This window comes from Pleurodeles waltl, chromosome 5 (genome assembly GCF_031143425.1).
Source record: "Pleurodeles waltl isolate 20211129_DDA chromosome 5, aPleWal1.hap1.20221129, whole genome shotgun sequence".
Taxonomy (NCBI): Eukaryota; Metazoa; Chordata; class Amphibia; order Caudata; family Salamandridae; genus Pleurodeles; species Pleurodeles waltl.
The window spans coordinates 1,253,837,531-1,253,853,070 of NC_090444.1; the positions used below are offsets into that span (position 1 = coordinate 1,253,837,531).

At 48.3% G+C, this 15,540-nt stretch overlaps 1 protein-coding gene across 1 annotated transcript in view; it reads right to left on the reverse strand.

The window, feature by feature from the left end:
- The window catches only part of MDN1 (midasin AAA ATPase 1), a 1,740,009-nt gene that overhangs the window by 760,850 nt on the left and 963,619 nt on the right, over nucleotides 1-15,540 (reverse strand). The window contains exon 45 of the mRNA XM_069235499.1: nucleotides 4,864-4,980. Within this exon, the coding sequence (XP_069091600.1) occupies nucleotides 4,864-4,980 (117 nt within the window). The remainder of the gene's footprint in view (nucleotides 1-4,863; nucleotides 4,981-15,540) is intronic.

Below are 15,540 nucleotides of genomic sequence, written 5' to 3' on the forward strand. Positions count from 1 at the left end.
TTAAGGGAAAGAGAGCAGGCCTCAGTGCACTCATAGTTGAAAAACAAGCAATACGAGTCCAAAAACTTGAGGGTGACAATACAGAAAGAGGCATTTCCTTAAATGAGGTCAACCAGCCTTAATTTTAGAGGCAACACAATATCACAGCAACTGAAATCAAAAGACCACTAACAAAACCAGCCTCCAACATGAATACCAGATTTGACACCTTAACTCGGAGACATATATTTCAGATGTTTGAAAAAAAAACTGACAAACTTGACATGGGTTAACTTTTATTCAATAAATCCATTACCCAGTTTAAAGTAAATGGGCACTTATCTTGAGTTCTCACAATCAGCCTAATCTCTGGCAGAATAGATAATACACAACTTTCTAATCCAGAGTCCTGGATGCCCTAAAGAAGATACACCACCTATCCATAAGTTCTAATTCCAGAAGGACAAGACATATTCTATATTATGGACAGTACTCAGGACGGGTGTTTCATATTTGAAAATTTAAGTTAACAAGGAGTGATAAATAATATTCACCATAGACGGAGAATATGTAGAACTTGTGATATTTACAAATAGGCAGAGCATGAAGGCTTGAAGTTGCTACAGATGTGATATATGCTAGGGACATTTGATGACTTTTTTTTATAGATGTAGCTGGGCTCTGGTGCAGGCTGCCCATTCTTCACTGCGCAGTGACCTCCTTTATAAGAATGAAGCTCCTGAAATTTTTATTCAAATTTCTGCAATTACCCTTTGAGTTAAGTGTAATGTTCCATTACATAGAAATCCACTGATAGGAGGTGAGACTGCAAGGATGTGCCTATGTAAACTACACAGATCCTCACTGGAAGGAGTTACAAGTGTATCCAACATGCAGCATTACTCGCATATCCCAGTCAGAATCTTAGATTCACCTGGAAAGAGATGCCATTTTTGGAGTACTGCCACTGCACAATGTATGATGATAGATTTATAAAATTATTCTGTTCAGGCACACATAAGTTAACACTGGCTGCCTACGACGGCCTACTAAATTTGAAGACAAGCAACATTTTCCGTGGTCATGTTAATGCCTGAAGTGAAGGCTTTTAGAGACTTATAAATAATATCTGAGGTGGATGGCATTGTGAAACTGGAAGAGGTAAAACCCTTTTTTAGAATGGAAACAAAATTTTACTTGGACAAGATATAATTGTAGAACACACTTCTGACTCAAGACTCAAATCTGGAAAACAAAACTTTCATATACATTTCCTAATAATGCACAATTGTTTGTGATAACTTCTTAAAGCTTTTCGAGAGCCATAAAATGTGCTAGGGTGCTCTAGATGAAAAAGAATGGTTGAGGGTGGGCAATCATGTGACTGTGACAACTAGCACAACTGCAAAAAAGTGATACACACAATTTAAATATCACCACTTGAAACAGTAATGGACAACAGAAGGGAGTAATTCCCCTAAGTGTACGTTGTGCAAAACAGGCGCAGCAGGCTTCTTTCACAGATATGGATCCTTCCACAAGTTGTCCTACAGGACACTAATAAATAAATATCTCAAATCATAGGATAAACAGTAAATACAAGTCCTAAGCAAGTACTGTTAGGAACATGATGTAGGAAGTTGGCTCTGTATATACTATCTCAAAGTAAGAGATAGTGTACACAGAGTCCAAGGGTTCCCCTTAGAGGTAAGATAGTGGGAAAATTAGATCATTCTAATGCTCTATGTTGTGGTAGTGTGGTCGAGCAGTAGGCTTATCAGAGGATAGTGTTAAGCATTTGTTGTACACACACAGGCAACAGATGAGGAACACACACTCAAAGACTAAACTCCAGGCCAATAGTTTTATATAGAAAAATATATTTTCTTTATTTATTTTAGAACCACAAGATTCAAGATTTGAAGCAAATACATAAAATGCAAGGTACTCCACACAGGTAAGTAAGGAACTTCGAATTAGAGCAGTAACATACACAGGGTTAGTTAAAGTGGCAATAAGCTATTTTAAAAGTGGATACTGCAAAAATCAACAGTTCCTGGGGGGAGGTAAGTATTGGTTAGTTTTTCAGGTAAGTAAGGCACTTACAAGTTCAAGTTCCTGGGCACAGGTAGCCCACCGTTGGGGCTTCAAGGCAACCCCAAAGACACCGCACCAGCAACACAGGGCCGGTCAGGTGCAGAGGTCAAAGGAGGGCCCAAAACACATAGGCGCCTATGGAGAACAGGGGTGCTCCAGTTCCAGTCTGCCAACAGGTAAATACCTGCGTCTTAGGAGGGCAGACCGGGGGGTTTTGCACAAAACACACCCTCAACAGCACAGGGGCAGCCGGGTGCAGTGTGCATAGCAGGCATTGGGCGTTCAATAGGAATCAATGGAGGGACCCAGGGGTCACTCTAGCGGTGCAGGCAGGGAACAGGGGGCTTCCCGGGCCAGTCACCGACTGGGCTAGGCAGAGGGTCGCCTGATGTTCACTCCTGCACTGGAGTTCGGTTCCTTCTGGTCCTGGCAGCTGCGAGTGCAGTGCTTGGTCCAGGCGTCAGGTTCTTTGTTCCAGGCAGTCGCAGTCACGGGGATCCTCTCCGTATGCGTCGCTGTAGGGTGCCAGGGGGGGTCATCTCAGGTTACTCACGAGGTCGCAGTCGCCTGAGAGTCCTCCCTGCAGTGTTGGTTCTCTGGAGCTCGAGCCGGGGGCGTTGGGTGCAGAGTGTGAAGTCTCACGCTTCCGGCGGGAAGAGTGAAGTCTTTAACAGTTGCAAGAAAGTTGCAAAGTTGTTGCTGTTTTTCACCAGTGCCGCTGTTCTCTGGAGTTTCTTGGTCTTTTGGGTTCAGGGCAGTCCTCTGAGGCTTCAGAGGTCACAGGTCCCTGTCGGATGCATTGCTGTGCAGGCTCTTGAGTCTGGAGACAGGCCGGTAGGGCTGGGGCCAAGTCAGTTGTCATTTCCGTAGTCTCTGCAGGGCTTTCAGGTCAGCAAGTCCTTCTTTGTGCAGGTTGCAGGAATCTGATTTCCTGGGTCGCCCATAAATACTAGATTTAGGGGTGTGTTTAGGTCAGGAGGGCAGCAGCCAATGGCTACTGTCCTGGAGGGTGGCTACAACCTCCTGGTGCCTGCTCCCTTAGGGGAGAGGGGGCACATCCCTAATCCTACTGGGGGAATCCTCCAATCTCAAGGAAGAGGATTTCTAAAGGCAGGGGTCACCTCAGCTCAGGACACATTAGGGGCTGTCCTGACTGGTGGGTGGTGACTCCTTGTTTTTCTTATTATCTCCTCCAGCCTTGCCGCCAAAACTGGGGGCAGTGGCCGGAGGAGCGGGCATCTCCACTAGCTGGGATACCCTGGGGTGCTGTAACGAAAGGCATGAGCCTTTGAGGCTCACCGCCAGGTGTTACAGTTCCTCCAGGGGGAGGTGAGAAGCACCTCCAACCAGTACAGGCTTTGTTCCTGGCCACAGAGTGACAAAGGCACTCTCCCCATGTGGCCAGAAACTCGTCTGGTTGTGGCAGGCTGGCAGAAACTGGTCAGCCTAGCACTAGGAGTTGGACTGGTATTCAGGGGCATCTATAAGATGCCCTTGGGTGCATTTTACAATAAATCCCACACTGGCGCAGTGTGCATTTATTGTGCTGAGAAGTTTGATATGAAGCTTCCCAGATTCAATTGTAGCCATTATGGAACTGTTGAGTTTGTGTCTGATAACTCCCAGACCATATACACTTTATGGCTACCCTGCACTTACAATGTCTAAGGTTTTGCTTAGACACTGTAGGGGCATAGTGCTCAAGCACAGATGCCCTCTCCTGTGGTATAGTGCACCCTGCCTTAGGGCTGTAAGGCCTGCTACAGTGGTGACTTACCTATGCCACAGGCAGTGTGAGGTGGGCATGGCACTCTGAGGGGAGTGCCATGTCGACTTATTCATTTTCTCCCCACCAGCAGACACGAGCTGTGAGGTAGTGTGCATGTGCTGAGTGAGGGGACCCCAGGGTGGCATAATACATGCTGCAGCCTATAGAGACCTTCCCTGGCATCAGGGCCCTTGGTACCAGGGGTACCATTTACAGGGAATTTATCTGGGTGCCAGGGCTGTGCCAATTGTGGGAACAAAGGTACAGTTTCGGGAAAGAACACTGGTGCTGGGGCCTGGTTAGCAGGGTCCCAGCACACTTTCAATCATAACTGGCATCAACAAAAGGCAAAAAGTCAGGGGGTAACCATACCAAGGAGGCAATTCCTTACACATGACAAGCCATGGACTTTATATCAGTGCATGCATTATCTCAAACATATGCAGTAATGAAATGTACACCTATCCATCTCCAATAGCAATGTAACTAATAAAAAATAGATGTGTGGTGTCAGAGATATCCTTGAAAATCGGCAGAAAGCACACTTTCACATATCAGGAATGAGAGTGCAATTTTAGTAGTTTCATTTAAATGAGTGTGTACAAAACACTAAGTATAAAACATTGGATTACATGGCCTCCTTTGTATGAGTATTTTCAAAGCAGAACAAAGGTGGCACAAAAATTTAATGATGCTAATATGTTAAACCAAGCAGCCAGTGAATGCCATTTAACAATGATTACATTCATATTTAGTACTTGTACAGGAATGGGGTTCATTTTCCAGTACATGACAAGCGACAAATTGCATTCAACCCCCTTAAACAAAGAAACAGGATTCAAAATTACACATATATGTAACTAAATCCTGCCTTTCAATTAATAGATTAGTCTCAGAAAGTGTTTTGGAAGCATCCAGTGGTACAAAAAAGCTGTGACTAAGTTTGCACCCAACTAATTTTATATAATAACTAAACATTAACAAAAGACTAAACTAAATAAACAAAAAGATGGAAGTACCTGAAACTTGAATGCGGCGTTATAGTAATGGTGGAACCGTCAATAACTCCTCTCTCACTTACTGTCAGAACACCTCCGGGTTCCAGTAAAGCATTTAAGCGGTCCAAGACGGATGCACTGCAAAAAATGAAGGTGTATATGTACATAATTCAGCTATACATTATTCAGACATTAAGAAACTGGACGGAATGAAAAGAATAACCAACATAGGTTGCACTCTTCAAGCGTTACCACAGCTAAGGGATGAGCATGTAACTCTGTACTCACCAAGTGGGCAACCAAGCTTTTTTATAGTGAAAATTGCAGTTTTCGGATTTTACTACCAGAACATGTATAATACATGTTCTGCCCATCAAATACATTGCATTCCTCCCGAGGACTCGTTAGGCCTCCCACCGGGATTACATATAAATATGCCAGAAGATGGTCTGGCTTTGCTATTGCTTCATGTGAAAAAGTCGGGCCAGCCATTAAACTACTCCTCCAGTCTGCAAATGGCATTTCACTCATGGCTCACCAACGGTGGCACAAACAATAGTGAAACCCCTGGGATGACCCTCAAACTTACATGCCCTGGGTACCATGGGTATCCTTTACTAGTGACTTGCAGATATGCTAGCTCAGCATATTGGGTAAAAGTCAATTTGACATATCGGTTAAAAAGTAAAGGCACATGCAATGAGATCTAGTTACCAGGTCTCAGTGCACTCAGTCGGTAAACCAGCAGCATCGATCTAAAAACTTGGGGATGACAACACAAAAAAAGAGGCATCTCCGTACATAAACCAAACAAAGAGCTGATCAACTACCCATGATCTAGCAGCATAGAAGCTAAAGATGCTTTATGAGTCCATCTACTATAGTCTCTTCTCCTCAATGGGAAGTGGTGTACCAGCTTTCCAAGATAAAGAGCAGAATACAGAGGCTGGACTCAAAATGCTTGTAGATCACAGATGCACAGACTGACTGCACACACTCTTTAAAGTCAAGAGACTGTGTAGTTGTGAAGAAGCTCAAAGGGAGAATGAGAGGAAGCTTAGGCTGAAATTAAGGTGCTGGCGTAGCATGTGAGCTGGGAAATATATATGTGGTAACTCTTTCAAAAATGTATCACAACTTGTGATTTGAGAATCAAGGGTGATTCAACAAAGAAAGCCAAAATAACACATAAGTAACTTTAACCTGTGCCTACAGAATAGCCTTGTGAGGCCAAAGTCAAAAAGAATAGAAAAACATCAGAGAAATGTGCCTGTAAAGTGCAAACTTGTGTTTCTGCATACAAGGCAACAAATTAATCTTGGAAGCCTAAGTAAATGGACCTGGGGGTGGGTAGCCAAAACTACTACTAGTTCTGACAGATGGTCAAACCCTCTGATGGTTTTGCTCTATCTTCACACATGGGGGTGTAGGTTATGGGGTGGAAGGCAGATGACAGCAGTTTCAAATACCAACTTTACCAAGCCCAATCCAAGGCAACTAAGTAAGCTATGATTGGTAATACCAGACTTTCTTCTGGACCTACGAGATCAGAGGCAGCAGCGAAGATGCACAAATGAGAGATCATACTAGGAAGTGCTGCAGGACTGAACAGGAAAAGTACCTGTCCCTTAGGACCTGACTGTCCAGGCAGAAGTGTTTGGTAAACGTGGACACCCATGTTGCTGCCTGGCAGATGTCCAGCAATGGAAATCCACATAGTAACGCAGAGTTTGCAGCTGCTGTTCTGGTAGAGTGAGCACGCAAAGCCCCAGGGGGTTGCTTTTTAGCCAATGAGTAGCACATTTTAATGAAGAGAACAACCCATCAAGAGATGGTTCTATTCTGCACTGTCTGACCTTTCTTCGCACCCACATATCCCACAAAGAGTTGGTTGTCCACCCGGAACTCTTTGGTATGATCAAGATAGAACTCTAAAACTCTTTTGGCGTCCAGGCGATGGAGTCTCTCCTCTTCGTAGAAGGATGTGGGGATGCGTAAAAAGTAGGCAAGGTGATGGATTGGCCAACATTAAAGAGCATGACCACTTTAGATATCTTCTTGCTTCTTGGATGCAGGCAGAGTCCTTGTGACACTGAAGGATGCACAGTCCCTGATGCTAAAGAAATCTTGTAGGAGCTGCAGAAACAATGTTGCAGTGGGAGCTTTCCCAACTGGATACAGTCTTCTTTCAGTTCTAAAAGCAGACCAGCAGCGGTTCCAGAGGCCAGGAGCAGAAGATGCCTTGCAGAGAGTTCCTTGAAGAGTCTTGATTGGCGAATTTGAGGACCCCGCCCTCAAGGGAGCACTTCAGTAACCCTAAAAGGGGGTTGGTCACTTTCTGAAGTGACCCACCTATCAGAGAGGTCAGGGACATCGTCCACCTAGCCAAACCAGTCTGATGCTTCCAAGGGGCCTCTGCACATCTTATTTTAAAGAAGGCAGAATCAACCAGCCACCTGGCAGAGCTCTGTGCACCTCCATAGGGAAGGAGCTGGACATGGGGGTGGTCACTTCCCTGTCCTCTGTGTGGCTTCCAGCAGAGTGGGAACCAGGGGTTCCTGAACTGGTGCAAACCTGATTATGCAAGGACGGCACCAAATGTGCCTTTCAAAGTAGTCTGGTGGTGCTCAAAGGCGACCCCAGCACAGAGACACCTACTTCAAATGGAGAGAGGGTCAAACCTCTCCCTTGAAGGAAATCCTTTGTTCTGCCTTCCTCTGCTTGAGTTACTTTCATCAGCAGGAGGGCAGAACAGTGTCTGGGGTCGGCAGCAGCTAGGGCTGACAGCCAGACCCCGTAAGGCTGCACAGGCAGTACTGGGGGATCCTCTAAGGAACCCCCAGAGTACAGGGGATCATGCAACTAGCATTGGAATCAACGTAGTTGCATGATTGCAACATGTTTCATACCAAACATGCCTAGGTTCAGAGAAGCCATTACGCAGTTGGACCACTCATGTTGACCAGTGTCAACTATATACCTTAAGATGGCTTCTTGCACTGACAAAACTCAGGGAACGGAGTCTGGGGTTTGTAGGGGTACCCTGCTCAAACAGGGGTACCCTCACCAAAGGGGTGACTTACAGTGTTTAAGTGCAGTGACCATGATATAAGGCAAGTCTTATATCTGAAGTGAAAGGTGGACGCACCATTTCAGGCAGGTTGCAATGGTAGGCTTGCAGACACAGTTTCCATGGGCCCCTATGGGTGGCACAATACATGCTGCAGCCCATGGGGGTCCCTTGGTGTACCAATGCCCTGGGAACCTAAGCACGATATACTAGGAACTTACATGGGTGCAAAGTACGCCAATTGTGGGGTGTAAAACTTTACCAGCAACCAAATTTAGAGAAGAGAGCGCAGACACTGGGGTCCTGATTAGCAGGATCACAGTGTACAACAGTGTACTACAGTGTAAACATACTGACACCAGGCAAAAAAGTGGGGGGCACCACAATGCCAGAAGAAAACATCTTCCCAAGGTGATCCACTGTCTCAGATTCCCTATCCAAAGGGGCAGAAAGGAATGCACTTGAGGGCTTGGGCAACTAAGGCCTCAGGGGTTGGGTGATGCGTCGGGGACACTAGGCCTTTGGGAGAGTGTAAGGAAATGCCTCCTTGGCATGGTTACCCCCTGACCTTTTGCCTTTGCTGATGCTAAGTTATGATTTGAAAGTGTGCTGGGATCCTGCTAACCAGGCGCCAGCACCAGTTCTCTTTCCCTAAACTGCACCTTTGTCTCCACAATTGGCACAACCCAGGTGCTCAGATAAGTCCGTTGTAACTGGTACCCCTAGTACCAAGGGCCCTGATGCCAGGGAAGGTATCTAAGGGCTGCAGCATGTCTTATGCCACCCTGGGGACCCCTCACTCAGCACATGCACACTGCCTCTCAGCTTGTGTGTGCTGGTGGGGAGAAAATGTATAAGTCGACATGGCACTCCCCTCAGAGTGCCATGCCAACCTCACACTGCCCGTGGCATAGGTAAGTCACCCCTCTAGAAGGCCTTACAGCCCTAAGACAGGGTGCACTATACCACAGGTGAGGGCATATGTGCATGAGCACTATGCCCCTACAGTGTCTAACCAAAACCTCTGCCTTGAGAAATCCTCCATCTTGAGTTTGGAGGATTCCCCCAATAGGATTAGGGATGTGCCCCCTCACCACAGGGAGGAGGCACAAAGAGGGTGTGGCCACCCTCAAGGACAGTAGCCATTGGCTACTGCCCTCCCAGACCTAAACACACCCCTAAATTCAGTATTTAGGAGCACCCCAGAACCTAGGAAACTAGATTCCTGCAACCTTAACAAGAAGAAGGACTGCTGACCTGAACCCCTGCAGAGAAGACGGAGACAACAACTGCTTTGGCCCCAGCCCTACCGGCCTGTCTCCCAACTTCGACAAAAACTGCAACAGCGACAGATCCAAACAGGGACCAGCGACCTCTGAAGCTTCAGAGGACTGCCCTGAACCCAACGACCAAGAAACTCCAGTGATAGTGGCTCTGTTCGAAATCCTGCAACTTCTTTGCAACAAAGAAGCAACTTTAAAGACTTCACGTTTCCCGCCAGAACCGTGAGACTTTCCACTCTGCACCCGACGCCCCCTGCTCGACCTGCAGAAAACAAACACCTCAGGGAGGACTACCCGGCGACTGCAAGCCCGTGAGTAACCAGAGACGACCCCGAGCCCCCACAGCGATGCCTGCAGAGAGAATCCAGAGGCTCCCCCTGACCGCGACTGCCTGTAACAAGGGACCAGCGCCTGGAACCAACACTGCACCTGCAGCCCCCAAGACCTGAAGGAACCGAACTCCAGTGCAGGAGCGACCCCCATGCGACCCTCTGCATAGCCCAGGTGGTGGCTACCCCGAGGAGCCTCCCCCTGTGCCTGCCTGCATCGTTGAAGTGACCCCTGGGTCCCTCCATTACTTTCTATCTAAAACCCGACGTCGGTTTGCACACTGCAAAAGGCTGCCCCTGTGCCGCTGAGGGTGTTCTTTCTGTGCCTGCTTGTGTCCCCCCCCAGTGCCCTACAAAACCCCCCTGGTCTGCCCCCGACGACATGGGTACTTACCTGCTGGCAGACTGGAACCGGGGCACCCCTGTTCTCCATTGAAGCCTGTGTGTTTTGGGCACCTCTTTGACCTCTGCACCTGACCGGCCCTGAGCTGCTGGTGTGGTAACTTTGGGGTTGCCTTGAACCCCCAACGGTGGGTTACCTTGGCCCCAACTTTGAGACTTGTAAGTGTTTTACTTACCTGCAAACCTAACCTTTACTTACCTACCCCAGGAACTGTTGATTTCTGCACTGTGTCCACTTTGAAAATAGCTCATTGCCATTTTTACAAAGACTGTATATGATATTGCTTTTATTCAAAGTTCCTAAAGTATCTAAGTGAAGTACCTTACATTTAAAGTATTACTTGTAAATCTTGAACCTGTGGTTCTTAAAATAAATTAAGAAAATATATTTTTCCAATATAAAAACCTATTGGCCTGGAGTAAGTCTTTGAGTGTGTGTTCCTCATTTATTGCCTGTGTGTAAAACAAATGCTTAACACTACCCTCTGATAAGCCTACTGCTCGACCACACTACCACAAAATAGAGCATTGGAATTCTCTTTTTGCCACTATCTTACCTCTAAGGGGAACCCTTGGATTCTGTGCACACTATTTCTTACTTTGAAATAGTATATACAGAGCCAACTTCCTATAGAGAGGGTCTGTGGCGGGAGGCAGTTCTTCTGTTCACAGGAGCCCTTGTGCTGGGTTTGGACCAGGTCCACCAGCAAGACATTTGTGAGGGCTTCATTAAAGGGTAAAAGGGGGTAAGAAGTGGAAGCCCCAGGCCGAAGTACCTCTGTCAGGAGGTTAGGCCTGACTGCAACTGAAGGCAGCTCAAGGCCCAGGACCTCAGCTGCTCTTCTCACCACCATAAAGAAGGACGCTCCCTCCTCTGTAGCCAGACAGACGTGGTGAAGTTGAAGAACACTTGTTGTTCTTCAACTTTGTTTTGTGCCTCAACTTACCAAACTGTCCAGAGGACTTGGTGTGATGAAGAATGGGGGCTTCACGACCGTTCTCAAGACCTTCCTCTCGACCAAGATCAGAAGCTAAGTGGAAAGGAGTGCCGGGCCTCAGTGAGCTTTAGGGACCACTTCCTCCAAGCTTTCAGATTCATGGCCTGGCACTCGGAGCACAACTTTGAGTCGTGGTCGCGCTCCAGACAACACAAGCACACGAGGGGTGGTGTGGTGTATGTGTGTGCATAAGCAGAGGTCACTCTACAACTCCAGTTCCAATTCCGTGGACTTGAAGTGCAGGGAAGCCATTTTAGCTATGTGCTGCCACATAATGGTAACTCCAAATCTCGGCATGGTTGGTATCTCACGTGTCTGAATCATACTCAAATACTGATTCTAGGCCCTCTGGGGGTTCCTTAGAGGATCCTCCAGTTCTGCTCCTACCAGTATTCCAGGGTCTGCGGGCAGCTCATGCTGCTGCAGCCCAGACATGATTCTGCGCTCCTGCTGCTTGACCAGTTCAAGGAGGATACCGCAAAACAAAGGATTTCCTGTAGGAGAGAGGCGCAACCCACTCTCTTTTGGAAATACTTGTTACTAGGCTAGGGAGGGTTAGCCTCCCCATGCCACTGGGCTGCCTTGAATGGCACATTTGGTGCACTCCTTGCATAATCCAGTTTGCACCAGTCCAGGGAGCACTGGTCCCTGCTCTGGTGTGAAACACAAAGAAAAGGGGAGTGTGCACTCCCCTGTCCAGCTGCACCCCTACAGGGCTCCTCCAGGTGGCTACTTGGTTCTGCGATCTTGAAACCAAGTTGGGCAGAGGCCTCTACGAGCATTTGACGGGGTAGGCCAGGTAGCGGACATCTGAGACCCCTTCCTGATAGATGGTCACTCCAACCCTTTTATTTTGGAACTCCCTTGAGAATAGGTCCCCAGATTCGTCAAGCAAGACTCCACCAGGACACCTCGGCAAAGACATCTTCTGCTCCTGGCCTCTAGAACCAATGCTGGGCAACACAGGAACAGAACAAGGCAACGCCTGAGAAGACTTCTCCTTCAACATTATTTGTTCTCAGCTCCTATCGGCATTCAGCAACATTTCCAAGGATGTGCATCCACTGGGGTCAGCAAGACTTCAGCTGCACCAAAGAAACAGGTAGGAATCTCCCTTGGAGTGAAGGAGTCACTCCCCTATATCCGGAGGCACCTAAGGCAACAACGTCCAGCTGGTGAGATCTTCTGTCCTCGAAATCTCTGAAGATTCTCCAATACAGGAGGTGGTTCTAGGGGATACCCCTGGGTTCTCTCTGACTTCTGTCCAATGTGGGAGGCAGCATGCCCTTGCCTCTGGGACAAAATCCCTGTGCACTGGGAGTGTTGCACCAACCAAGGCTCCAAGTAGTCCCGGCACCCAGCACTCTACCTCTGCAAAAAACAGACCCCTCTCTGCTGCTCCAGCTACGTGGGACTCCTTTTCAGGTGTTCTGACTGGGCCTCACTGAAACTTACTGTGCCTGTTGCCAGTAGGTTGCTTGTGGGGGCTTCAACTGATTCTGCTGGCTCTCCTGTCTTGTCAGGGTCAGCAGGACTCCTCTCCAAGAGTCAAATCCCCAAGACATTGCTGGGCCTCCACAGCTCTGCAAAACACCCAACAGCTCCTCTTACGTTTGCTTGTGCCTGCCAGTGGCCTGCCTGACCACCGACCCGCCTGCAATCCAGTGAGGGACAGCATGTAGGTGATGTAGGAAGTTGGCTCTGTATATACTATCTCAAAGTGAGAGATAGTGTGCACAGTATCCAAGGGTTCCCCTTAGAGGTTGATAGTGGCAAAATTAGATAATGCTAATGCTCTATCTTGTGGTAGTGTGGTCGAGCAGTAGGCTTAGAGGGTAGTGTTAAGCATTTGTTGTACACACACAGGCAATGAGGTACACGCACTCAAAGACTGAACTCCAGGCCAATAGTTTTTAAATAGAAAAATATATTTTCTTAATTTATTTTAGAACCACAAGATTCAAGATTTGAGTACATAAAATGAAAGGTACTTCACACAGGTAAGTAGAGAACTTTGATTTAAAACAGTAGTATACACAGTTTAGGTTAAAATGTCAATAAGCTATTTTAAAAGTGGACACAGTGCAAAAAATCAACAGTTCCTGGGGAGGTAACTTTAGTTGTTTTTCTCAGGTAAGTAAAGCACTTACACAGTCCGTCTCCTGGCCATAGGCAGCGCACCGTTGGGGGTGCAAGGCAACCCCAAAGTCACGCACCACCAACAAAGGGCTGGTCAGGTGCAGAGGTCAAAGGAGGGCCCAAACACACGGGCACCTATGGAGAAAAGGGGTGCTCGGGTTCCGTTCTGCTGGCAGGTAAGTACCTGCATCCTCGGGGAGCAGACCAGGGTGGTTTTGTGGGGTGGGGTGGGGTGGGGCGGGGGGGCGTGGAGACACACAAACCACACCCTCAGCGGCACAGGGGCGGCCTGGTGCAGTGTGCTAAGTAGGCGTCTGGTTTGCTATAGGAAGCGATGGAGGGACACGGGGTCACTTAGGCAATGCAGGCAGGGCACAGGGGGGCTTCTCGGGCCGGCCACTGACTGGGCTCGGAATAGGGCCGCCTGCTGGTCACTCCTGCACTGGAGGTTGGTTGCTCTCAGTGCTGGGGGCGGTGGGTGCAGTGCTTGGTCCAGGCGTCGAGTTCCTTGTTACCAGGCAGTTGCGGTCAGGGGGAGTCTCTGGATCCTCTCTGCAGGCATCGCTGTGAGGGTGCAGGGGGGTCGACTCAGGTTACTCATGTCGTAGCAGTCGCCTGGGAGTCCTCTCTGCGGTGTTTGCACTCAACGCCCCCGGCTCAAGCTACAGAGAACAGAGTGAGAAGTCTCACATTTCCGGCGGGAAGAGAGAGTTCTTTCAACGTGGTTTCAAAGTTGCAAAAATGTTGCAGTTGGTGAACAGTGCCGCTGTTCGAGAGTTTTGTGGTCCTTCAAGTTCAGGGCAGTCCTCTGAGTCCTCAGGGGTCGCTTGTCCCTGTTGGATGCGTCGCTGTGCAGGTTCTTAGGGCTGGAGCCAAGTCAGTTGTCGTCTCCGTCGTCTCTGCAGGGCTTTCAGATCAGCAGTCCTTCTTTGTATAGGTTGCAGGAATCTGATTTCCTGGGTTCAGGGTCGCCCCTAAATACCAAGTTTAGGGGTGTGTTTAGGTCTGGGGGCAGTAGCCAATGGCTACTGTCCTGGAGTGTAGCTACACCCTCTTTGTGCCTCCTCCCTGAGGGGAGAGGGGCACATCCCTAATCCTATTGGGGGAATCCTACAATCTCAAGATGGAGGATTCCTAAAGGCAGAAGTCACCTCAGCTCAGGACACCTTAGGGGCTGTCCTGACTGGTGGGTGGCGACTCCTTGTTTTTCTCATTATCCTCTCCTGCCTTGCAGCCAAAAGTGGGGGCAGTGGTCGGAGGGGCGGGCATCTCCACTAGCTGCGATGCCCTGGGGTGCTGTAACAAAAGGCATGTGCCTTTGAGGCTCACCGTTAGGTGTTACAGTTCCTGCAGGGGGAGGTGAGAAGCATCTACACCCAGTACAGGCTTTGTTCATGGCCACAGAGTGACAAAGGCACTCTCCCCATGTGGCCATAAACTAATCTGGTTGCGGCAGGCTGGCAGAAACTGGTTAGCCTAGCAATAGGAGTCGGACTGGTATTCAGGAGGCATCTCTAAGATGCCCTCTGGGTGTATTTTACAATAAATCCCACACTGGCATCAGTATGCACTTTACTATGCTGAGAAGTTTGATACCAAACTTCCCAGATTTCAGTGTAGCCATTATGGAACTGTGGAGTTCGTGTTTGACAAACTCCCAGACCATATACTCTTTATGGCTATCCTGCACTTACACTGTCTAAGGTTTTGCTTAGACACTGTAGGGGCATAGTGCTCATGCACCAATGACCTCAACTGTGGTATAGTACACCCTGCCTTAGGGCTGTAAGGCCTGCTAGAGGGGTGACTTACCTATGCCACAGGCAGTGTGAGGTGGGCATGGCACTCCGAGGGGAGTGCCATGTCAACTTAGTCATTTTCTCCCCACCAGCACACACAAGCTGAGAGGCAGTGTGCATGTGCTGAGTGAGGGGTCCCCAGGGTGGCATAAGACATGCTGCAGCCCTTAGAGACCTTCCCTGGCATCAGGGCCCTTGGTACCAGGGGTACCATTTACAAGGGACTTATCTGAGTGCCAGGGTTGTGCCAATTGTGGAGACAAAGGTACAGTTTAGGTAAAGAACACTGGTGCTGGGGCCTGGTTAGCAGGGTCCCAGCACACTTTCAATCATACCTGGCATCAGCAAAAGCCAAAAAGTCAGGGGGTAACCATGTCAAGGAGGCATTTCCTTACAAAGTAGTTAAGAGGTCTCTATGAGGAATGCCCCACAGGATGTACTGGACCACCTGCGGCTGGAGGTATCACTCATGGTCAGCAAGATGACGTCAGCTTAGGCTGCTGGCTCTGGTGTTCAACAAGCCTGGCAGATGATTGATAACTACTCATATACCATGTCTATGAACACACTCTCAGCATCAGAGCTTCCAGATCGAGGGGAGAATGCACAAATCTCTGCTTGCGGACATAACACATCACCATTTGCTGTCAGTATCACAAAGGAACAGAAGGAAAGTTT